We start from the raw sequence: 26,650 nt of genomic DNA, 5'->3' as shown, positions 1-26,650 counted from the left end.
GAGAAAGTATTCCGGGTCGGAGAATGCACTCGCTTTATGGACGGACGTCTCCTATATTGGGAGGCGACACGCCTTTTTGAAAACTATACGCATTACACAGTGAAAAGCAATTTTTATCGATGTAGTTGACTTATTAGAAAGATATTGTTTTGGCATGGCGTGTAACGTGGTGTACCTATAGTTATCAACCCAGTTGCTGTATATATAGTCAAGTGGTTCTTAATATTTTATTTCGCGGCGACCCAAATACGATAAGTAAAAGTACTGCAGCGAAGCTTTAGCAGCCCGATTCGTTTTAACTGAACGTTTACCCTACGAGAAATGGCGTTAATAAATTTGAATTTAATTAACATGAACCATGTTTTCACTTTGCTTCCGCAATTTTCTTAAAGTTCTGAGAAATCTTGCTCAGAACCAATTACAATAGATCTAACCATATGAACTACTGCAGTTTGTGACATATGAACTACTGCAGTTTGTCGCTTCTCATAGTTCGATTTGACACTTTCACAATCCCGCAATTACCGTAGATTGTCAGGTGACGATGGGCCCAAGATGCTTATCGAGAAATTTGCTCACACGGCGAACAATACGTCAGTTATTCATTCATGTATTTTTGTATTGCGAGAAGCCACTTTTGCTGTGGATACAATACGTATCTACATTACAAATTAGGCTGAACAAGTAATACACTTTGCGCCGCATAATCAGGATAGTCTCGCATGATGCTTTCAAGTTCCATTTTATATTCACTATTTTCCGTGGCAACGCAATAGTAGCCTAGAGAGCACAAGTTTTTTGAAACTTGGCGCCGCGTCATGTTACAGAAAGATCGCTGTCACGTCGTTCGATTCATAGATTGCAGATCAATTTGCAAGCCCGCTGGTTTCGGTTATGATCAACGTTTGCAAAGTGCAACTTGATCGATTAGAAAGCAGTCATTACAGGAACAAACAAGGAGATCGACGTAAAGCTTCATCAAGCAAATACGCCGGATTGCTCTTAATTGGCAATTTCGGACGGCCCGGGTATCCTCTTAACTCGCGACAGATTGCCGAAAGCCGTCGGGATTACGCGTGCAAGTTATCGAGATGCAAATCACCGGCAGCGTACGCGAAATTACCAACAAACGCCTCCTGAGAACCGTTTATTGCCAACCTGAAAATGACGGTGACCAGTTTATTGGAAAGCGCGGCGTATTGATCATTGTAAAGTACAGGAAACGTCGGTTTAATTATGCAAATAACGATTAAGGCGACCGAGGAAATGTCCAGTCGTGTATTCATATTTTAAAGGGGGATTTTCTCCAGGTTTATTTGACAATGCCACGTAACATCTTCAAGCGTTCGTTTAGCACTGGTGACTGGTGATATCATTTTTTCATTTATTGGTGAGTCAGTCTTGTAGATATTAATTTCTTCGTTAAAAATATATTCGAAATCCTGATTTGTATTGGCTAATTTCGGAGCATAATAGTTGAAGGTTGTAGTAAGACGTAATAAGAATATCAAATCCCATATAGAAGTAGGTATCATTTTAAACGTTTCGAATAACTGTTGGAAATGAATCAAGAGTGATTCGAAACGTTTAAAATGATACCTACTTCTGTATGGGCTGTGATATTCTTATTACGTATTGGCAAATTGTCTTTTTGAAGATACTATAACACGACAAAACTCTAACCAGATTTTTATGCCTTTTAATACCAGAACCCTGACTAAAAAATATATCTTATCGCAACACGGTCTTGTAGAAACATCAACACTCTTTTTTTTCTTTTTTAAAAATAGTATAGTTGAGTTGTATTTTTAGCCCTGAATTTTACTGGATAACGTATCCTAGTTATGTTTGTAAGATTACACATAGTTTAAAATAAGAGTGCACGACATAATTAAATCAACATAATAATTTATCGATAGCAGAGTGATGAATAAAGTTCTGCATACAAGACGCTCTATTTTATTTTGTTTTTTACGTTTGCCTTTTTGTTTTTAACACGTCGATTCTGACGTTGTATTTTAGTTCATTTCGTCACGAAATTTACTTCATCGCTTTCATCATGAATTTACTTTATCGCTATTTGTTTTATGGCAAATGCTTACTCCAAATGCTTTTGTGAAAACTTTTGGGAGTAGCAGCGAAGCATTCTCGAAACGGGTGCCCGTGTTTGCTAATATCTTCCAAAGTAATAGCTTCAAAGATGTATAAAATATTCATGTTAAGTAAACGCGCAACCAAATTTGGTACTGTTTACCGACCTGAAGTCAAACGCCTTTTTCAGAGCGAAATTACCAAAAAAGTATTTTAATGAATATATACAAAGCCGTACGTTTTATCAAGCACAGATCGTGAGGCCATAATCCAACAAACATTTTCCTGCCGAACTGCGGGATATATTTGGGACTGCCGTTCCTACATGACTTTTGAAATATTTTGTTTACCAGTAATGTAAAAGTGAGTCGAGAAAAGGCAACTGATTTCAATAGGCCCACCAACCTAACATTGCTCTAACTAAGCAGAGTAATGCAAGTCGCAGAACGCCTAACCTAAAACAGTGTTTCTTAACCTTGTTTTGGAGCCCAAATAATAAGCGAAAGTGTAACAGCGAAAAAAAACAATTCTCTCTATTGAACTTTCTGTAGTAGAACAAAACATAAGACGTCAGCATAAATGAGCTCGGATTGATTCAATATGAGCTATATCTTCGTATTGCTTCCGCGATTTTTTGAATATGTTATAAATCTTGCTTAAAAACAATATTAATAAAAGTATAACCACATGAAATTTCGGTAGTCGACGACCCAGCCAAATAAAACAGCCACCGGGTCGCGACTTTTTCCGTACAAACACTGAACTGTACTGTGTAGATTTATGGAAATTTGTATTAAATGCTGTAATAAACTAACAATAGACCGCCGACCCAACAGTATTATTATACCAACAATACGAAGCGCATTGGCAATTATTAAACACGAAATAGGCGCAAGATTTTGCAACGAAGAACCTTTTCTGGACGGAGTTCTAACGCGTTTTAGCAACAGGCTGTTAAGGACACGGATTCTTTCATGCAACCAGCTTAAACTGAATGGACGCTGTGCTTTGCCGCAGCGATTCGCTTGAGAACTTTCTGCAACATGACACGCCGCATTGACGACGAGCACTAATTTGCGCCTCATCAGGTATTTGCGCTGCCTTCATCAGCCATACCACGCCCAGTTAAAGAAGATCATGGTAAAGTCCTCTCACCGACTAACCGACTAAGATGGAAGAAAACATGCTCAAAGGACTGATTAATAACTGAGGTTTGGAGGAAGCATTGCGAAGTGGTCGTGAAAATTGTATAATCGCATAGCTATTTTTAAGGCGCAAAGTTAGCCGACATGTTTTTTAAATCACAAAAGCCTACGACCAGCGGGCGCTTTGATTAGTGGTAGGGTTATGTGTGCAGGGCGTTCCGTTCGCCGAACAAATCGGCTCAAGCCTCCAGTGAAACGAATAAACGTGAAAGGGCGATCCGCAACATTTTGAGTTGACGAAAAGCTTTTCCTTAAAACCGTGACCAGGGTCTGCTACAATTTACATATTTTTACAAAAAACACACTTGCAGCGACCATATACGGAGGTATGTTAAACAAAGCGTAAACTTTGCTCGTGTAAGCTCACTAACTTGAGGAAACGAGAGCAGTTTTAACTAAGTTGATCTTCCGAACATCTTTTTGAAATCTTAAACTATAATCAAATTTCGAAACACAGCAAGCGACCTGAATAGTTAATAAATACTTCTGGATAGGATAAAATGTTTGTTTATCACCAAATACAAACTATTGAAAACTTAATTTGCCGCAAAAACAGCAAATTAATTTTTGTTGAATTGAAGAGCATTGCATACATATACAGACAAAGCAAACGCCCCTATTATTTATCCGTTAAGGTTTGTTTATGCTGTATTGAACCCGCGTGGCCCCACAATTGGGAAAAGTAATTGGAAGCGGTTGAAACGTCAAAGAATCGGAAGAAATTTTCTTCAATAATTTATTCCCTTTTTTTAGAAGGACTAATCTTGGGCGAGACTGGCAAGGTTAGCGAAAAGGCAACAGCGACGTGCAATCTCACTAAGCTTTCGTAAACAAACGCGGGAAAATAATTAAGAAGCATAAACACACGTGGAGACATTGCCAAGGGCCTAAACCAATTAAACATTTTCCATCATGCTGAGCGGAAAAAAGGTTGCCCGTGATGGGACACTTTTTTTAAACTGTTTGTAGTTCTCACTTATAACTACGATTTTAAATAATTTCATGCCTACTTGATACCTCTGCCATAAACGCTTGAAGCACACTTGGAACTTTGACTCTAGCTTTTTACCTTTTTTATAAATCGTCTTAGAAAAAACGTTATTTTGTTCCGTCTTTAGATACCAGAGTTTCAATGATGGGACAGTGTGATTCGAAAGATGGGACAGGAAGAATACGTTTTTTTTTAAATTAATCAATTTTTACCACAACGATTAAAACAAGTTTAACTCCATCTGCTACACTACATAAGTTTAAAACTAAAACTGTTTAAAACGATTTCACAGAATCTTACAACGAATTTGTTGTAATAAGCAAAAATAAATATTTTTAAATTAATAGGGTAAGTGCGAGGTTATGTGGATATGTCACATTTAAAGAGTGGCTGTCTTGGTACGTGGTGTTGTGTTCTTTTTTACATTAGATACATTGCATCTAATATTCTTTCTGTGTTGATAGCTAATGGGTCATACCATTTTGGCATACACCAGTTGCCTTCTTGTTATTATTTTTTATTCTGTTTCTTTTAGTATTATCATGTAAAACACCTCAAATATTTCGGTGTTATTCTGGGTTTCCTACATTTCCCCATTTAAGAAGCCCCTATTACAAAAATTAAACAAACTTCAGTATGTTGACACTGTGGGTTTACGTTTTGTTGTTGCAACACCAAATAAAGTGATAATAAAAATATAACTAAAAGTCAATTCCAATGAATCCTAACTGTATTGGTAGGCCTTGTTGATAATATTAACAAATAACAATAGGCTAAATAAAAAAAATGCCATAAATTGACCCCACCTGGAAATATTTCGGTGAGTTTCCAGGGATTTGCTAACACTAGGGCTACCATATTTTCAGCACCCAAAAACAGGACATTTTTTGCCTGCTAGTAAAGCGAAAGTAGAATTGTTACGTTTGAGAAAAATGTGCCATATCCAAAAGTAATGCATTCAACTTCGAAATTAATACGTCCTTTTCTGAAACAAGGATACTTCTGGCGTAGCCCATCAGTAAACCGAGTTTTCCTCTTCGGCATTATAATAGCTTATTTCGCCTTATGGTTATCTAAATTTAAAGAATAATAAAGAAAAATAAAAGCATCTGCTGAGAACCACCTGTATGCGATAGACCAGCGGTTCTTAGCCTTTTTTCAGCCGCGCACCTTTGGTAATTTTCCTATGGCTTGCACCCCCTACAAAACGCAATTCGGCCTTCTATAATGAAATATCACTGAGACAACTTGAATATAATAAAGATTGGTTTCGGTCGCGCTAAGCGCAAAAAAAATTGAGTTTAAGTGGTTGAATTGGCGCTAAACTGTAAATTCAGGAGGCTTTCAGCATTGGGCACACAACAAATTGCTGGTGCACGAGCTGATTTTTACAAACGTGTTGTGATGGCATATACTTTACAGTTGTAAGGCTGTGATGTCGAGCACAAATAAAATAGTCGAGCGAAAAAGGTAAACATTGCGTTATCATGTTTCAAAATATGTGACGACACACAATACAACGGCAATTTTGCAAAATTTATCGATTCGCGAAAAAAGTTTGAGTCACCCTGATGCTATGCCCAGTGATTCTCAACCTTTTTTAGAGCAAGAGCCGCATTTCAAACCTAATGTTTGCAAGGAGCCGCATAAAAAACAACAGTAGGCATATAATTAAAAAATATTAAGAAAGCACCAAGAAAACATCAAATATACATTACGCTAGCCTAGGCTAACTAATTAACACTGTTTGCCATAGCTTGTCGATCAGGACTAAATATAATGTGACGTAACAAACCACAAAATTATTTTAAAGAGCCGGATGGAAGTACCCGATAACATTAGTACTTCGTACTCGGAATCCTTGCTGATACAATTCATTAATTCTTGATTTCTCTTACTTACTTTGTTGCAATTCTGCTACTTCTAACTAATTTTTCACTCGGTTAGAGAGCCGCAAAATGTACACTTGAGAGCCGCATGCGGCTCTGAGAGCCGCGGTTGAGAATCACTGCTATAGCCTATTATATAAAATATGATTAAAAACTAGTTAAGGTGGATGAGTTTTATAGTATATCTATAAGTTAGTAAAATTGTAATTAAATAGGGCCGTAATGATTAAAATCATTGCAAAAAAATGAAATATTAACTTACAGCTCGCGCCCCCTAAGAAATGCTTGGCGCCCCCCTAGTGGGGTGCCCCCCGGTTAAGAATCGCTGTTATAGACTAAATAGACAAAAAGAGGACATTTGGACATTTTTGAGCGTCCTCGGAGGACCATTTATTTAAAAAAAAGAGGAAATCCTCCTAAAAAAAGACATATGGTAGGCCTAGCTAACACAAGGTTAAGAAACACTGCTAAAACGAGTAAAAAATCAATCATTGGCTATGTAGCCCTTTTTGGTGACAATAACCTAAAATGCAGGTTACAACAAATGGTTTCTTAGATGGGGACGACCTGTCCTATCTTACGCAGCCTACAGCGCCATATAAAGAAAATATACTGACTGTTTATGGGTACAAGATAAATTAAAAAAATGACTTGCATAATTAGGCCTTGTAAATTACATATATATTAGTAAAAGTCAATTTTATGCAACTTCAAAAAATACAAAATAATATAGATATAAAAACAATAAAATTAGCAATAAACACCCCTATTTTCTTTAGATTGATATGTTGTAAAAACGCCGACCGCCTACCGAAATTTTGTTGTGCTAAAACGACGGCTACCATGGGGTGCTTCAAATAATAATTAGGAATTGGCGCTAACTAATGGCACGTCGACGTAACCACCAAGTCCCGACTCAGGCAACGTCCCATCAAGGGCAACCTCCCTAATACATGCATTACCCTGTGGATTTGTCACAGCGAGTAAATCGAAAGTTAAAGCGCTATTACAAACGTTATTCGTGCGAGCTTTGCTACCTTTGCATCATTTTGCTTGACGACTTCGCCAAACCAGTTTACTTATTTTCGTTTTTACTAGCTGAATCTGCTCCTTACATTTAACTCTTTTTCCGTTATATACGACCTCTGCTAAACGTTACCACAAAGTTGTAACACTAAACCGAGATAACAAACGCTTACCCCTTTCGGTGATCGCGTACTTACACCGAAATCCGACACCTGAAATGGGGTTTCGCTAGGTTCTTTGCAGTTGTACTGCGACGCACTCGATTACGCCCTTTGTCGGTGCATGGAAAATCGCCGGGGGTGTGAGTAGATTCGCGCCAGGCTAAAGCGCCGCAGAAGAAGTGCTCTTTTGCACCCGGCATGGTGACACAGGGCGAGTACGTCAGTGTCGTGTGCAAAGTCAGCGCCGCCGCGGGGCTCAAAACTTTTCTCGGCCGCTATATACAAGTTGCCCTTATTGTGCTGGCAACGCCGGAAAAAAGACGTACGGGCGGACAATGACTGGAAGAGGTCGCTCGTGTGAGTGTCCGACCGTCGATTACTGAGAAGAGCGCCGCCAGAAAAGTGCACCATAAACTGACACATGACATAAAACCACTGCTTCAGATCGACGTTTTTTGCGAATTGCTCGAAGTTCTGGCGAACACGCTATTCCGTTGCTGCTGCCGCACGATGATTGGTTGTCGATGGCTTTTGCGGGGGCGTGCGACGTAACGTTAAATTCACAGCTGTAATTTAGCGGCGTATTAGGCGTTGTCGCGTGCACTCCTGTCCGAATGTCACCCGTTTATTACCATATTTACTCCTGGTCAAATCACGCCCAGCTTCGATCACTTACACCTCTACATTACAAATCTGTTGAGGAATACACTAATCTAACTGTTTGCGTTATATCCTCCGCGAGTTGTATACTGTTTGACCATCCCTGAATTAGGGTAGACATGCGAACAATCTACCAAAGCCTGAAAATTTTGAAAACTATACTTGCTGTTTTGTTTTATACTAGATTTTAAAGCTACACCTCAAACGTAAAAATGAATTTGTGAATGTTTCCTTACACTTTTTGTTAGTAGGCCGTCCAGCGGGAACGACTGCACGTTGTTTTATCGTAAGCTTGGATGGTCAACCCAAAACGAGCTGCTGTGGTTCTACTAACTTTCGTTATTGTGTTTCTTGCGGCATATTGAAGTTTGGTTTTCATCTATATATCTTGACCTTGAAAAAAATGAATTATAGACTAAATTGTTTTGGCAAACAACGCTTGCTCGGAAAGCAGCGACTTCGATGTTACTAATGATAGTTAGCTATTTATAGGTTAATCTTGTAAATATTTTTTTATTTTTTTACTGGTAAACATGCATACATGCAATCGAACAAACCATACGTAAGTTGCCCAGAAAAATTATCCTATTTATTATTTGTTATTTACTCAGTTATATCGCGTCAAATTGCCGGTGGCCCGACTAAATTGTTGTAGCAAACAACGCTTGCTCGGAAAGCAGCGACTTCGATGTTACTAATTATAGATTGCTATTTATAACATAATATTTGATACTTATTGATATGAACTACGGTCAAAGTAGCAAATATTGGCAAAACAGTCGTTATCGATGACGCGCTTTAAAAAAGAAATGTTACTAACTATATATTTTCTTATACGTGTAGAACCATTTATGGCTGGTTAATCTTGCAAAGAGCCCTAGGTTTTACTACATGTTTAAATAAAATTTTAACAAACGTTTAGTTTTTCAAGCTTCATTTGGCAGTGCAGGTTATGTGTGTCGGTGCGTGGGGTCTTTTTGAAAGCAGAGGACTGCCCTGACAAGAAAACACAACGGAGACAAGTTAGGCCTACATAAGCTGTTCAAATTTGTGGAGACGCACAAAAGAATAATTAAAAACGATAAGCGAAGATTTCATGTCAACTTGGGCAACATACAATCAAACGAATGTGCATGAGATGTGACACAAGCCATTCCAAGCGATACACCAGGTCGACCAATCAGGTTCTCTCTAGCAGTATAGAGTCTAGCTCGTCGAGCCTTCCGAAAAGAAGCGAACCGTTACGAAAATGGGCGGTACTGTAAATTTCTTTCATCGCCAGGAAATAAAAATAAGAGACGAACCTTTTTATTGTTACTTACCTACGTCCAAGTAGAGCCTAGTTCGAATTTGGGTTAAGGAGGAAAGGTAAAACATGGCAGAAAATTTGGTTTCGCAAGGCAAGGCTATACTTTTTTAGTAGTCAAATATATTAAACCGCTGATCCGATCTGATACCAAATTACGTCATTACTAAAAGGTTAAATAGGAAAACCGAATTGAAATAAAATCTTCAAGCCTAATGCTTTTTGTCTTTTATTTTAAAAATATACCTTTTATAGTTGAAAACGTGCTGTTAAATGCTGTAATAAATTTGGTATTTGATCTGCACCGACACACTCTATACTACGAATACCGAGATATTCTATTATACCATCCAATACTAGTGCTACACATTCTTACTACGTTGTCATTAAGTATTTATATTCATGAAAGTTCTGCGACTTTCACATGAATTATTATTTTTCTGAATGCTGTTAAGACGTTTGACGCATGTAGCCTGCTAAAAAGTTCAATCATTTGCAATAAATTCGGGCGGGTTGCTGTTTCGATGCTTGTAAACAATATTCATCTTGTTTTACTTTGTGAGGATCCAGTAGGATAAGCGTTGCACCTTTATATTCACCCTCCCCGCGCCGATTTTTTGCCTAACCCCTGTGTATTGAAGGTGCACTTCTACTGAAAAAGTGTCTGCCCCTTTGAGTGATTTGACCCGCAAACTTCTCGCCTTAGCGTTCAACAATTGTGGGTGTTGCCTTCAATTCGACACGCACTTTTGCCAAAGGCGGTAGGCTTAATATGCAACACGTCTGACATGTATATTGTGGTACGACAACCATAAATTTTCTGGTGTACGGATTCTTAATATATATTCTTACAACGTGACGTGTTGTCACATAATATTGTTGGCTGAAATACATGTAGATGTATCAGTAAACTTCTTCATTTAATTGTTTATAGCTTTTAGGAATGGAGGAGAATGTGTGTGGGAGGGCAATAAAATGACCACGGAAATGTAAGCTATACAGCTATGTGAGGTGAAATGTATATTTTTCTACATAAAACTATTTGTTTTTGAAGAGAATTTAACAACGTTTCTCTCTTTATAAGGTATAGTTCACTATTTGCTTGCTTTATTGTTGAATGTTTTTAGGAAGGCGTAGAAGAAAATTAAATACCATGCACACACAGCTAGTCTACTTGGCTAAATTAAATAAAAGGAGACTGCCTTTATTCGTACGAGGCGCGGATCGTGGATTATTGTTCGTGAAATAAAAACGTTTAGACGCACTACTTCTGACAGTAATTTAAGATACCTTATAACTCTATATGCTCTTTCATAATCAAAGTGTTAAGGTTCATTGAAATGCTAACATTAGGTCTTTCTAACTGAAATATTAACTGAAGATTATACAAGCTCGTATCGAAACGTCTTAATCAAGATGTTGTCGATTTACTCGACCTTTTTGGCTTAGCAAATTATTATCAAGCTACATTACAGATCCGTGTATAATGTACCCAGGCCTTTCTAGTTTTGTTTATTTATTAATTTACCACAGTAGTTTTGAAAGGGTGTAATTTAAATGTTTCTTCTTAGGTTAAAAACCTTTAGGCCAGTCCTAAACTGTGTGAAATATATTTTAACTTTATCCTAAAAGAGCTAAAATATTTTTTTTTATTTGATGGAATGCTTCCACACTGTGTCTTGTTTTACGCAACACATACGCCATGCCAACACGCTTTTACACTATAAGTCGAACACGTTTGTTCGTGTTGTTGTTGTTTTGCCTCACTATAAACTAGGAAACGTTACATGAGTAGGAAGGTATGCTTGGTTGGGCGATGTTTTTCCTTATCCGTTCGGTTACACGCAACCAATCCAAAGGCCTTAAGTCCGACGTTCGTTTACGCACGACTGTATTATTGGTAATCAGTGGAACGCCGTGTAATCAATTAAAGCTTATCAGCCTACACCTAGAGTTTACAACAGTCTGGTTTTGTTCAAGGTACACATGTTTTGTTTTTTCTAGCATAGTTTGGAGATCAGGTGAAAACGGAAATAACAACCTTTAAAAATTCAAACAAAAATTTTTGACGGCACACAAAAGTGCCAACAAAAGGCGTTTTTAGGCTCAATAAAGGCTCTTACTGCCACGGCGGCATTTTCTGTATCACCAGCCTGTGAATTCGAACCCGAAGCACCATTTCCGCCTAAGCAAATTTCCTCATTTCTTTGCCGTCCCCAAATAACTCGTGATTCACTTTGTTCTAATAGATTAGATACAAGTTGTGCTGCACGGCGTTCATCGACATATTATGCAGTCTCTTATGACCCTAGACTGTGGTACAACCTAGGTTAACACCACATCGAGTATTACCACACTTCTTGTGATGGCAAAATGAATTTATTTTTTTAGGATATGGTTACACCAAAAGTCCAACACATATAAAACCTCTGTTTATGTTTTGTGAATTGTTACGATTTTCTTGTTTTTATATGTTTTTTATTGTGAATTTTGATTCGGGGATCTTCAAAGTTTTATTGAAAACGAAACCTCGTCGATTACAGCCGGTAACATGATAGCCTACGCGATCATGTGTGTGGAAAGAGGCATGCACATTGCACATATGTCGTAGAAGCACTGAGAATAGTTCAATGAGGTCTTGGGGCTTTCAAAGAGATCAACAGTGTTTTAACGTTTTTTGTTTCATTCTCCGATTCCGGTTTTGACCGAATATCATGTTTCCACTACCGAATAGAATTCAACCATTATCACTATAGCTCTAACGCGCCTAAAAACAGTGGCTTCAAAAGTATTTAAAATAAAAAAAATAGACATAAAATACGGTTAAATCGACAGTAACAAATATAACCAGATTTTGGCAATGATCCATGCAATGCTTGTAATAAATCTACACTTGCTTACATTATAAATAGCTGCACATATTCTTCAGACAAAGACCATCACATGCACGGACCCCCTTCAATCTTACAAGTGGGATTTACCACATGTCACCACGTCAAAAACAAAACAACCAACCGTTAAACGGCGTTTGTAGGTCGATCTTCAAAACTTTGAATAAGGAAAGCATGTAGAATGATGACCTATTGGTCAACAACTCTTATGATTGCTATGTTGGTCGTCAATTGTATGACTGCGTTAAAAGCCACAAATAAATATACTTTGTACGCATATTGAGACTAATTCTAAAGAGTCAGTGTACCGTTTGCTCAAATATAAGTGTGTGTGTGGTTAGAGGTGCAGATTTTTCGAATGATTATCACTACTTAGTTCAGTAGCCTAAGTGTTGTAATTCGGACTGGTATTTCTGACCGCAATGTGCTGCTGGTTAGAAGACGTTAAAAATTATGAAACAAGATACGATGTATATGATGAAAGGCAAGCAGACTTTAAACGCTCCGTTCAAACTGTAAAGGGAAATCCTTATTGCACGTTTTACTAGTTTTGACATTTGAAGACGCTATATTTTCACACAATTTAAACGAAATGCATAGTGCCGACGCTGATTGTTGTTGTGCATCAAGGTAGAAATGAATTTTGCGTCCGTTAAAGCAAGATTTGATCTTGCGACCTGCGCCGTTTCAGCTGTTGTCCAGAGACAGGCGTTCTGTCACCCGGGCAGTTTTGCTGGGTTTGAGCAAAGAGCCGCATCGTTTGTAATGCACCATCCACTTATTGGGCTCCAGAAGTTCGTAAGCTATCACCTTTGGCTGTTTTTTTGGTGAGCTTGAGCCTGTAAGCAAAATGTTAAACAATAGTAAAAATAATATTTTTGCTAAAACCTATAAGCGCCAGTTTTTACATTCTCCGACAATCTTTATCTGCATTTTTGTCATAAAAATAATAATTAAAAAAGATAAGTAGGCTATTTTTTCTATTAAAGTCAAATAACTTTTTGGAACTTTTCTCTTTAAAAACTTAAAACGCGATGAATCATTCAAAGTGGCAATTGCTTTCATCAAATAAAAGCAACTTACGCCCATTGTGTTAAACAGCAGTAATTTTTGATCGGTGTTCCGTGGAACGTTAGTCAAAATATTTAATTTCTGGCGAAACACTTGACGATCTTTCTTATAATGCTGTAGTGTTGCGCGGAACACTGGTTGAAAATCACTGCGCTAGAAGACGTGTCAAAAAATTATAGGTTTTTGAATTTGCTTGAAGGTCAATGTGCTTGCCCGATTTAAAAATGTTTTGGGCGAAAACCTGAACATGCACTATAAAAGTCCTGAACATGTAGGCCTACTATTATAGTCCAACTTAGCTTACGAATCGTATAGACCAGGGGTCGGAAACCTTTTTACCTAAGGGAGCCATAAAAGCGGAATCATTTTGATAAGAGTCATATAACATGTTTTAACATCGAGTTTATGTTGAAACAAAATGGTGTTTTGATCAGGACTGTTTGTTATGTTCTCATTTAGAAGACAGGGCATATAAGCGCAAAAAAGTGCATTGGCCAAGTGTACGAAACTTTAATTACAGAATGTCATGATACTAACATGACCTTTGGAACAATAATAGATTCAATCTAACGTACTAACAGCTACCAATAGACAAATAGGATTCGCGCAAAGCGCTGAAAAAATTGCTTCTCGTCTTGTTTAAAAAATGAAAAGTACAGATTGGAAAGGGGCCATGACGGCGTGCAGTTTTATTCGCATCATGCTAGAATGATAGTTTCGATTTATTTGCCGGCAAAATTCCCTCATTAAAAGAGCCATATGGCATCACCAAAAGAGCCATATGTAGCTCGCGAGCCATAGGTTCCCGGCCGCTGGTATAGGTAATTGTCTCACCAGCTGACGTTGTGCTTTCAATGTTGGACGACGATTGGTAGCCAGGGTTCACAATACCGTGAGAAAGGTCTTCGAACGCTTCGCCATCTGACGAATCTGATTCGTCCGAATTGTTGTCGTACTGGGTCGAGTGTAGGTTGTCCATTGATGGGAATTCACGGACTGGAACGAATTAGCAAAAGCTTTTAACAAATACTGAAATTAAAGTCATTTACCTTGAAGTTTTTATTTTTCTAAACGATAACCCAAGTTAGGGATGCCCAAACCATATGCCTATGTCACGTTTTCTGCGGCTATTACGTTTGTATTGTATTTCAGATTTTAGGAATGTAGTGTGACTCGCCAAGTCAATACGGCTAGGTCGCCAATATGCAAAAGTCTATAGTAATGAATAAAATCCTTAAAATATTGGTACTTTAACAGCCATATTGTCGTATGAGTTGTTACGTTGGATTTAATTACTTTGCTTTTAGTTCTAAACCTTTTACGTTGGCGTTAATCCTTTTTGTTCATTGGATATGTTAAGTATTTAGGCGACTCATGGCACCTTCAGCCTAAATTAACTACGAATAAGAAAGATAGAAAAATACTTTTATTCCTTTTTTTCCGATTACCACGATATTAGGGGGGAAAAACTATCCAATTGGAAAAATGTTTATTTCTTTGTGCATGGCCCTTATTACCGACTTTGCTTTCGGTATAACGCTAGGTGACTAATATTTTATTCTCGAAGCATCACGAATATTTTTCACTCTTCCGAAGTTATATTTAAAAAAACTTACAAGTTGATTTGCTACGATCATACTTTTTACCATATTAGCTATAAAAAGCGGTTTTAGCAAAAATACGGGGGACGGTAAAACATAATTTGTAATACTGAAGGCCACAGCTTAATTGCTTCTTACATTTTATAAAGTAAACGCCAGGAGGCTAGTTTGCATTTTATCATACCAACTTTTGAGTTATATACAATTAAAACTTTCTACAGCTCAGGAAAACAGTCCTGTCGACCGTCTCAAAGACATAAAAAGCACATGTGTTTTGTATATAACGCAATTGCATTTCCGAGAGAAGGGATATCACTTTTAAATCTCCACATATTTCCAGTTGTACACAGACTAATTTAGGGCTACCTTAATGACAAAAACAACAAACTGAAAATAATCCTTGTGAAATATAACTAACACTAATTAGCTTAACTATAGGCTACATATAGCTGTGCTTAAGTGTAATTCACAAGCATGTAACAACCTAAAAAAACAATCACACAGCCACCTGACACAGTACCTTTGAACTGCGTGTAACAGGCTGTCATTAGACAAATTATGAAGTTACAAAAGCTGATACAATCAAAACTCTGAAGTTGTAATGCTGAAATTATTATTAGGTTATAAATATATCGTTAAAGATAATTCACCGAATATATCGTTAAATATAATTTTGTTTTGCTGCAAACATAAAAAAAAGTGCAATTATCTTGAAATTCTGACATCACACTTGAACTCAGCAACATATAATTTACCAAGAAATAGTTGTTAATATTGTGAAAAAATTCTGTTGATCAGTGTTATTGATAGCAATAACTATTTAAGGATATAGTTCATCATAAAAGTGCAAAACTGTTATGCTAAAATTTATAAGCTGTAAGTTATTCATACTGTAATTAATGTAATTTACCGTGCGTAAATATTGGATTTGTCAAAAGGAAATACAAACTTTAATTACCAAAACCAAAAGTGTAAATTCACGCAATGAGTTTAGATTTGTGTACAAACTTAGGGATACACTTTTCAAGATTAAAATTATACGTGGTTAGTACCTTCCTCTATTGAACTAGCAAACTCTGGCGAATCCAAATCGGCACTTGGAATCGGTCGTAACGTTGTACCCTTTTGAGGCAAAATATTTAGGTTGCGCATGAGCGACGTTAGCGCTTCCGGATAGGTTCCTATGACGACAGGCAGCGTGAGAAAAATGTCGTCGTAGACTGAAGGAAGGCAGATGATGCACTGTCAAGATAAAAATTAACAAGTTTTTTATTACATCGAAATATTACGTCATAAGGCCGGTTGTCATTCAATTCTTCTAATCAAACTTCCATCATTGGACATTTTACTGGATAAATGTATGTTTTTACAATTATTTTAGTTATCCATAAATATAGGCTACGTAATACCTAAATAAGGAGTTAATGTAATAAATTTGCAGGTGCTGTGAAACATAGGCCTAATGGTTTGCATTATTAAAGGGTTAAAATTATATATTAAATTTTCCGACTATCTTAGGTGTAGCTTAAAACAATCTTTTAATATAAAGTTGGATTAAATTGGTGAATTGGGTGCAAAAAGATTACACTGACACTGGTCCAAAATAAAATTATTTGCTGTTTACAAAAAGAGACTTATTTCGATTAACTTTTAAATGTTGATCTTCCGACAATTATTTATTCTGTACCGACGTTTCGATAACCTATCCAGGTAATCTTCATCAGGGCATATAAACTTGTAACCTTGCAGAGGTATATATATATATACTGTTTTTTCGTCTTTTTTCTTCACTGAATATATACCTCTGCAAGGTTACAAGTTTATATGCCCTGATGAGGATTACCTGGATAGGTTATCGAAACGTCGGTACAGCATAAATAATTGTCGGAAGAACCCTCTTTATAATTAATATAATGCCTGGCAGCAACAGTATATTCTTTTAAATGCTGATTTCGAAAGTGGCCTTATACGTTTTCTATAACGTAATTTTTTTACAAAATGTAACTTATTTATTGTATGATAAAAAGGAAACAGTTAGGCCTACAGTAGATAGTCTCACAGGTCAGAATACATCAATTTAAGAGAAGTGCAGTAGACATAAATTATGTTCCAAGTTTACAAGGTAATTTGAAAAAAAAAACAGTTGCCTATCACCTTGCGATTATAGCTACAACTGAACGCTCTTGGGTCACCTAATTTTGTACTTATGATAGGTACTAAGCCTAGGGGCCGGGGGTTGCAGTATAAAATAGGATCAATGCTTTTTATGTCTATATGGCAGCGGTGTACAATCTTGATGACGTCAGAAAGTTACGTCAGAACCTTACGCCATGACATACTTAAACCTAAAAATGCAAATTGTTCTCTACTGAACTCGTGCGCGAATCTGAAACTAAAATCTAGTCCAAAAAATATAATAAAAAAAAAAATCGTTTATCATTGGTTAAAATAGGCAATTCTTTTCAGTTGTAAGAATGGACATTATGCACATAAAAAGAGTCGCATATTGTTATAAATACCGGCTTTTACATTCTAATTTGTCAAAAAATTGGACTTCTTAGATTTTGCTAGTCACGCGGCGCAATAGCTAGCCTTTGATATGAACGGATTTCCTTTAAACGAACCCAAAACATAATAAAGACAAATAAAAAGTATTATAGTTTGTGGGTCAATGCCAGGTGTCCCCCCGGATTCTCGCCTGCTCACATGACTCTTAGCCAGTCTGATGACCCACAATTTGAGGCTGATGTCTGCCTGGCTCATAACATAAACCCAGCCTAATTTCAGTTTAAAATTCCAATTTCATGGGGTGGAGATAAGTTTGTATCAATATTTTTTGTTGATAAGTTTGCATCAACGTACGGCTGCCAACATATGTATTTTCCTAAACACGTTCAGTCGTTCACGGCCGCCAAAGTTAAAATCAACGGCCGCAGTGTAGCGTACATGGTTACGCTGACGCCCTTTTTCGATCGACGCATCTACGAATAAAGCATCGACCGCTTCACTGGTAACCCCGCGACATCAAAACGTTCTTTTTGAAGTAGAAGATGGAAGCTGAACACGCCGTTTCGATCAAGCTTCCTACGTTCTGGCCAACACAAACATGTGTTTGGCTACAGCAAGTAGAGGCGCAGTTTGCTCCTAAAAAAATTGTCGAAGATAAAACTAAATTCTATTAGAAAGTTTCTGCGCTCGACCAAGGAACTGTAGCACATTTAATTGACCTGCTGGAGCGCCGGCCGAAGGCAAGTAATCGACGCAATTAAGCAACGCTTGCTGCAGTCATGTACGCTTTCAAAGCAGGAACGAGCAGCGCAGCTTATAAACATGCCTCCCTTGGGCGACAAGAAACCCTAAGTTTTCATGGATGAGATGCTTGCCCTACTCGGAGACCACCGTTCTTTTCTTTTTGAACATTTGTTTTTGCAGCACATGCCTGGGATATCCGGATAGTATTGGCTCACGAGGATACCACAGATCTTCGTTGATTGGCTCTGAAGGCAGACGTTTTATGGCTTTCTCGCAGTCACAACAACGATTTTGCTGTGAGCAAGGTGCAACACGGTAAGCAATTTCGCAATAACGGCAATCAAACTACTTGTATATTTCTACCATAGGCCCTTTGGAGCAGACGCACGTCTATGCAGCCCACCGTGTTCTTTTCAGGGAAACGACAAGGCCGGCTGCCTGTGATAGCGAAGGCACCGGCAATACTTTCAGTCTTTTTTTCTCTTTGGGACCGGGTTTCTGCTCGTAACTATTTAGTGGACACTGGAGGTCAAGTAAGTGCCTTTCTACCTAACGGTGGCGAACGACGCACAAACCCGAAAGGTTTAAGGCTGCGAATGGTAGCTTAATAGCCACTTACGGTTACAAAATGGTTACACTCCACATCCCGGCTGGAGTTTTTAAATGGAGATTTGTGTTGGCAGACGTTTCCCGCCCACTGCGCGGTGCAGACTTTCTTCGCGCTAACCGCTTGTTAGTCGACATTGAAAGGAAACGTCTTGTACACCATAAATATGCTGTTGCTACCAGGCATAGTATATTTAAAATAGGTTTGTCTGGCATATATTTCTTCAACCAACGTTTCGGCTTACTACACGGCAAGCCTTCGTCAGGGACTGACACACACAGCCAACAGGTCTTGGATACCAGTCGCGCAACCTCCGCCAAAGTTAAAATCAACGGCCGCAGGTTGTCGCCCTTGGTTTATGAGATAGTTGAGGTTCAAGAAAATAATTTATTCATAAGGAAAAGCATCTGTAACCAAGCATTTGCAGATTTATGAAAGTTTTGCTACCACCTTTCACATTAGGCTGTGAAGCAATATGTAAAACTCCTAGATAAGCAAGGGTCGTTTTCGAGAACAATTGCCTGAAACTTCGTGCTTTGAGGACCCGAGGAATGAAAAGTTAAGACCAGGAATATTTGTTGGGTAAAAGTGAGACGGCTAATGAAAAACAAGGTAGTTTAACACCATGAATCAAGTAGAAAAGCAGGTTTAATGGCCTTTTTTCAGGTTGTGGGAAACTTTTTGGTTAGTACACAATCAAAGAGTGTAAAAGTGCACCTTCTGCAGAGACATTTGGATTACTTTCCAGAAAACCAGATGTTATTCACGAAGATTTTGTTGAACGTTTCCACTGAGATATAGAAACTATGAACATTATACAATGTAGGCCGGCAATTTGTAATGCAATTAACTGACCAACCAACCCATAAAAGGTTGATCACAAAAGGCCGCAGAGCAGCACCGAAGGAGAGACCAGAGGAGGCATTCCAAAGAAGAAGGCAAACTATTAAAATACAATAGGAATTCGGCTTAACAGATAGAGCTACTGCTAGACAGTTTTATAGAGGTATTCGCTACACCCAAATGAAACAATTAATATGATGGCCAATACTGTTGGTGTCCAAAGAAAGATGAGGATACATATGAACATTCTCAAAAGTCAGAAAAAGAGAAAGTTATTTTCATACAATAATGTTGATTTGAGTGTTGTCATCCGTATACAAAACTATGCATATGTGCTGTTAATATTTTTATGGCTTTTTAAACATAGGCATATTAACAAAAGTCATATAATTGTAAATGTGAATAAAATTAATGCTATACTTATTGGTTCCTACATTTAAAATATTGAATTGCGTTTTGCTAAATAAATAAAGTGATAGAAAAATTCCGATGTCGTTTTCGGTATAAAAAACCCAAAGCAAACCACAACAAGGCATTTGGAGAGGTGTTATAGATTCAGTTAATTTCAAATGGTGTCTAACGACAACATAGTTTTTACCCCAAATAAAAAAGACTGGTCAACAAATATAGGCTACTGTTGTACCATAGATGTTAAGAAAAGTAATCTAGCTTTCTTAGGCACTATTAACAGTTAAGGAACGACTGTAAGTTTACATAAAAATAAGTTGTAATATGACTTCATTTTACTTATATTTAAGAATCATTTATCCCTATTTGGTTATAGTTTACTTGACTGTCTACTCGCTTTTTATAGAAATCATTGTTATTTGGTAGCTCAAAATCTGTAGATCTTAAAATGCGATCCGCGTTTATATTCATTAACTGATTAACTTTACAATAATAGTGAGCACTGAATTAAAAAGTGGCGTCATTATTGTGCCTTATTTCCTTTAATTGTTTTTTTTTCAAAGATATATCGCGCTCTGTATTATTTAAAAAAACGTAATTTGGGAGCCGCCAGGTGAAACAATTCGTCACCAATTGTTAAAAACATCGGACTCAGCAAAAGTGAATTACCACGTAACATTTTCGGATTTGTCCAGCTACCTGTATTTCGTACTTTACCGACAGGATGTCCTTGCCAGTATCGTAAGTGGGCGTTGTGGCCGGAATCGACATCTTCTTCATAGGCATTGTGTAGGGGCTGCTACTGGAAGGTATGATGATTTGGTGCAGGTTAAGTTCTTGCACCACCACTCTCTGATAGGAGTAGCCGGCGGCGCACATTATCGACACCAGCTGGAGAAGCTTAAGGTTGATTCCCGATATTTCGGATCCGCTGAAAAATGAATTTGTCCACCAGCTGTTATATACGGAAATTATTATTATTTCAGGCTACATTTACACTTGTGTGCTGTTCTAAGAAAAAGTGCCGGTACGCACGTTTTTTACAATGAAAGGCATGTCGGTACCCTATGACCCAACCGATTTTTAACATCCTTTCTACTATGAATCTATAAAGAATTCTAACACTAAGTTTAGTGTGCTAGAAATTATTAGTGTGTTCAAGAATTTCGAATAGAGGATCTAGTACAGTGGTTCTTACCCTTTTTTCTTTCGTGGCCCATTTACGTTGCAAAAACATTCTGGGACCCAATAGAATTTTTACGAAAGAAAAAGCTTTAAAATAGGTTTAGAACAAAACACAGCAGAACATATTTCAAAACAGATTATTTATTCAACCGTGCATTAGTGAGATACTTGCGGCTGAACAATAAATTTACATTCCATTTTAATTCCTCCCTAAGCCATTATTCCTGTGAAATTAAATATGATGACACAAATGAAATAAATTTAGATTTTTAAATTGGTCTGTGGCCCACCTTAAATGTTCTTATGGCCCACTGGTTGGAGACTTATATATAGGATTCATTTATCTCCAATTAGGTTGGGTAAAAAAATCCTTTGTTGATTAATACGGCATAGCGTATTGCAGTGTTAATGCTAATGGACTTTAAGAGCTTCTCTTTAATATAGTTATTTCGGATTGTTAAAAAGGGATATCTTGTACTATAAAACAAATTAGCAAATGTTATTTATGTCCCCAAACTTCAACACGGTCATGGTTGATAGTGAATGATTGAAAATGTGATGATGATATTTTGTTTACTTAATTGCTTGTGGTTGAGCTCGTTGACGTAGTATAGAACCCAGCACTAAGTGTAACGCGTGCCTGCGATGAGCTAGCGGAAGAGCGCCCATTGAAGACAAATGTCTCATTAGCGCCGTCTATCTACTAACGAGGCGCGTCAGCGTTATGAAAATGTCGAAAATAAGGGCGGTCGTTGTGTTGCTTGTCCAGCTTGTTCGACACAAACTGTTCAAAATATCGAAACAGCTGCTTATATGTGTTAATTGGGTCTACATATTGTTGTGTACAAACCAGGAGTGCCCACCCAATAGGATGATAAGCGTAGAAACCCGTATATTAAACCATTTAGTCTTTGCAAATGGCCGTATGTTTTTTGGTCCTACTTCAACCTAATGGAACACGGTTGTGCGAAAGCTTGTCAAGATTTCAATACAATTTGTCTTCACATGGTGCCACCTTTAACATTTTAGGTTAAAATGAAAACAAAAACTATTTTCAAGACTACCTAGACTGCTAATTGCCCCCCTAAGGGGTGCGAATGTCGTCAGTAAAAACATGGTTTTGGAAGTAGGTCAAGGAGGCATCACTGCAAAAGTAAAAAAAACGCACTCCTTTGATATAAGCTCACCTGTTATTGACGACCGCCATTTGAATTGCCACCTCCTCGCCAGGATAGTAACCCCGCTTGTTCAGCGCTATTCCGACCTCCACCAAGGGAAAGAAACAGCAGCAGCACATCATCGGTCTCACAGCGTGGTTCAGTTTGATTTGACCCTTTTACAAATAAGCAGCGTGACAGTTAACCGACATTCAACCAAATTTCGTCTTTAATTGCCGGTGTTGTTGTTTTTTGGCATTGGCGGACAAGCGATTTTCTTGGCTTACCTTTTGTTGTCATTTTCTAATTGCAATTGGAAATTTTTTTAATCACTTTTAGTTACTCAGGGTTAAACAAACGTTTAAGCTTGCGACGCATTACAAATCTAGTAGTTTAATAAATAGCCCCATTGGGTGGCTAACGTGTCGAGTATTTTGCCACTCCAGAGTACGCGAATTGTTCTGTTGTTGGGTCCATAACACAGTGAGTTTGAAAAAAAAACGGGGTGGATCAAAAAGGCAATATCCCCATACTGTTTTATATTATTGGCTGACTTTATCATGCAAATACTACTTTTTTATCGGTTATCAAAGATATTTTTTGTTTGTTCCAAGGATATCTATATTTAGCCCCAAAACGCTATTATGGTATATTAAATCGCTTCTGCTAAACTAGACTACGAACACAAACAATACGTGAAACGCTAAAGTTCGCTCAATAACGTTATATAGACCTTATAAAGATTATATGGACTCGGTCCCATAGCTTTTTTACTTGCTTGTTGAGGCCATTGCACTATTTTGAGTTGTGCAGGCCTGCTATACAATATGTGCTTTGGGAAGTATGATACCAACGGATGCAGAGCGTTTTTGAATCATTTAGGCCCAAAACGCAACTTTTTTGTTCTCCATCGTCCGGCTTCATATGATTAGGAAAGTGATTTGCGAACAAATAAAAATCCCTTTAACATTAATTTAGATATTGATTAACCATCTGAAACATCTTAGTTCTTCAGTTTTAAGTATCTGCCGTCCCGCTAGAGAGCATATGCCAATTAGTAAAACGGTTTCTCTTGGGAACACCGAGTCCCATGTTAACGATGATGTATAGCGATTAAAACGTTAAAGACGGCCAAGACCCAATGAAATCACGTTCAGTGCTGGCAGTTATTATTGACATCTTCCTAATTACCGTTTCATAAAGCACAAAGGATATAAGATTCTCTCATACATTAAGGTTACTCATATACAAGATGTAGCTTTTACTGGATACAGGATTACATTAAAACAACTCCACACAATAGGTTTGTCTCTCTGAAATAGCACTTCTATGTTGTTGTTTTTTTGTCAAATAAACGCAGGGCGCGAACTATTAAAATTAAAGTACACCTCTATTCCTTTAGGTTTTATTAGAAAATGCTAATGTCTTCTAAACTTATGAAGTAGTTCTTTAGAATTTGTATTATATAGTCCCTAAAGTTAAAGCTAAGGGTTTATAAGCGATAATTGCCGAACTAAGCCTAACAAACAAAGTGTGCCGAAACAACGTAAAAAATAAAAACGTGGTTATCACAATGGCAAAACCCAATGGTCGTTATTCCTGATGTAGGTAACAGTATTCTTCTGGCATGGTTTCCCAAACAAAAAAAACAGGCCTAAAAATAAACGTTAAGAACTTTTCGTTACTATTTTTATCCGACAATATTATAAATTTAAAGTAAACTGTGTTCTATTTGTTGTAAATAGCTAAAGCGAAACCTATAGACACTTGGCATTTTTTAACCGTGTACACTTGGGCAGGTCAACTACAAACTACAGTATTGCTTTTGGGGTAATTCGCTGCAAACCACATTACCATGTGCGCTTGTGTTAATTCCTGCACTGGAATGACATTAAAAGGCTTTTCGGTGCTCAACGTGATCACGCCGTCCTCCCAGTTTCGTTTAAGCGTTGCTTCCACCTTAAACAAAAATAAAATAGTCATACACTTGAACCTTCAGATAAAGTAGTTCAATTGGGATTGAAACGTTTACCCTATACACGAACAACGCCAATATCCCTGGTTTGCTAGTTTTATACAAGCGAAAACTTTAAGGATAGAAAAAAGTATTAGTTTAACTAAAAGTAGAATCATAATAAACAAATAGTTCGTTGTTTACAAACAGTCGAAAGACCGTCTTAATGCTTTTTACTTCATGTTCGTTACGGTAATTATTAGGCACAAAACATCTTGTTTATTAAAATAAAATGTTCGGATTCTGTTGTGGCACCGGCACGCCGTCTTTAAAATGCACCCGCAATTTTCCAATAGTTACAATCCATTCTATACCAGAACTTCTAAAGCAGGGGTTCTTCAACTTTTTTTACAGCGGACCCCCAATTTTTTTACGCATTGCATGGACCACGGTAGGCAATAAATGTTCAAAACTGACGTCTTAAATTGACGTCACAATCAAAAAGACTACAAAAGTAGGCTGATTTTTCATAAATGTCCGTCACAATACAAATAGACTTTCTAAAATATGCTGATGATTGAAGTAAAATAAAGTCTAAACAGATTCAGTGCTTATACGTTTTATTTTCAACTCTTTTTTTTTTTTGAAAAATTGATAATACTTCCTAAATATACACTAATATTTGTTTTGACCTTCATGTTGCCCGTAAAATTAGTTCACGGACCTACAAGGGATCTATGGACCCCAGTTTAAGTACCCCTGTTAAGTGACGCAATTTATCCTCTGCTGTTCCCCCTATTAACCAATTGCTTTGACTTGAATACTCACCGAGTAGCGAATCTGGGCGTAACTCGCTGCACCTTTGTGCGAGGGAGGGATCGGGCTGGGCAGTCGATGTTTGAAGGGAATGCGCCTTTCTCGGTCGCTCACCTCAGCCTCGTCGTCTAAGAATTTTGAAAGTTGTTTAAACATACAGTATATAAGACTCAGATGGCGACTTTTTAGGTGTTCATTGAGCACATGATTAATTGCGAGGTCATTAGTTAACCTATAAGTCGATAAAATTTAGACTACGATAATAATAATCAGTTCGTCGACACGTAAATACAAATATTTTTCAACTCAATGGAAGCAATATCATTATCGCTGAAAAAGGCAAAATATAACGCTTTATTTGGAAAGTGGTGCACTGTTCAGGCCGCATTCAGTAGCTACAACTCCTGATTTTTGGTTTCAGAGTTTTTAAATTCGGAAACCGTTTGTTCTCACCATTTCAAAGGCAAAATTAGTATGTCAAAAAAAACTACGATTGTTTGGAATAAATTAGATCTTCGAGTACAAACATAGTTTTGACCTTATTTCAGGATTCTCAGGCTTTTCGACTGTTAAACAATTCGCCTCTTAATGAAGTACACTTGATTTACAAACGTTTTATGTGAGGGTAAAAACTTAGGCAAAATTTGCACAATAACCCGATTGGTACCTATATTCGCACCCTGTCCGTATATTTCGTTTTTTCCTTTACTTGAATCAGCAATCACTCAATACTTCGGACACGCGACGCGGAAACATGCGATGCTTTTTTTTGAAAATTCAGACAATGCACCAGCAGCCTTTATGCGTTAATGCCTTAATTCCCACCGTTTTGGTTAAGGACTTGCGCCGTTCTGAAAACCTGGAAAGTCGCCTGCTGACTATTTTTCGTCATCAGGTCAACACGGCCTCTCCACTCCAACTCGATACCTGAGGCAGAGATTTGATAACTGTTTTACAATAATAAGTCAGGAAGGCTGCGATTAGAATGTACATTACACTTATAAAAAATAATATTATGGTAAATAATATATTTTTTTAAGCGATGAAAAGATTATGGTAATTAGTGTACTCTTACAATTGTTGGACATTATGATCATATCTCCAATCTTGTTATACGTATCGTAGTTTTAATTTAGGCCTCATTCGGTTAGACCAGCGTTCCCTAAACTTTTTCAAGAAGCACATAAATTAACTACATCTTAAATACACTAATATTTCAATTAGAACTTCATGGACCCCCTAAAACTATTTCACGGACCCCCAAGAACCCCTGATATAGAGTTACCTACCGTCAGTTCTGTCGGAATTTTGTGAAATGACCACCACGTGACCTGTGACGCAATCGCCCGGTCGAAAAATGGCACTTTTCTGTGCAAAGTGTATTTCAATTGGCATGATGAACTGATCTTTTACAAAGTTGTAGTAAGCTCAAGGCAGGGTGTCGTTGTTTCGTACAGTATCACTGCGATTTATGGGACAAGTTTACATACTCATAAGAATCTTAGTTTCGATCTTAGCCCACTTAACCATGATAAA

At 37.5% G+C, this 26,650-nt stretch overlaps 1 protein-coding gene and 1 pseudogene across 1 annotated transcript; one reads left to right on the top strand and one right to left on the bottom strand.

Moving 5' to 3' along the window:
- Positions 1-11,763: 11,763 nt before the first annotated feature.
- On the bottom strand, positions 11,764-26,509 carry LOC146145263 (uncharacterized). Its single transcript, XM_083390231.1, has 9 exons — positions 26,404-26,509; positions 25,940-26,041; positions 25,127-25,242; positions 24,199-24,303; positions 22,375-22,520; positions 20,702-20,933; positions 15,945-16,134; positions 14,126-14,287; positions 11,764-13,059 (listed from the first exon to the last, which is right to left on the bottom strand). Exons 1-9 carry the CDS (start codon positions 26,507-26,509, stop codon positions 12,908-12,910), a joined length of 1,311 nt encoding a protein of 436 aa, XP_083246357.1. The 3' UTR covers positions 11,764-12,907.
- On the top strand, positions 17,943-18,588 carry LOC146145264 (uncharacterized; annotated as a pseudogene).
- Positions 26,510-26,650: the final 141 nt, after the last annotated feature.

This window comes from Ascidiella aspersa, chromosome 5 (genome assembly GCF_963924565.1).
Source record: "Ascidiella aspersa chromosome 5, kaAscAspe10.2, whole genome shotgun sequence".
In the NCBI taxonomy this organism is placed as follows: Eukaryota; Metazoa; Chordata; class Ascidiacea; order Phlebobranchia; family Ascidiidae; genus Ascidiella; species Ascidiella aspersa.
This window is presented reverse-complemented; position numbering and strand designations above follow the sequence as displayed.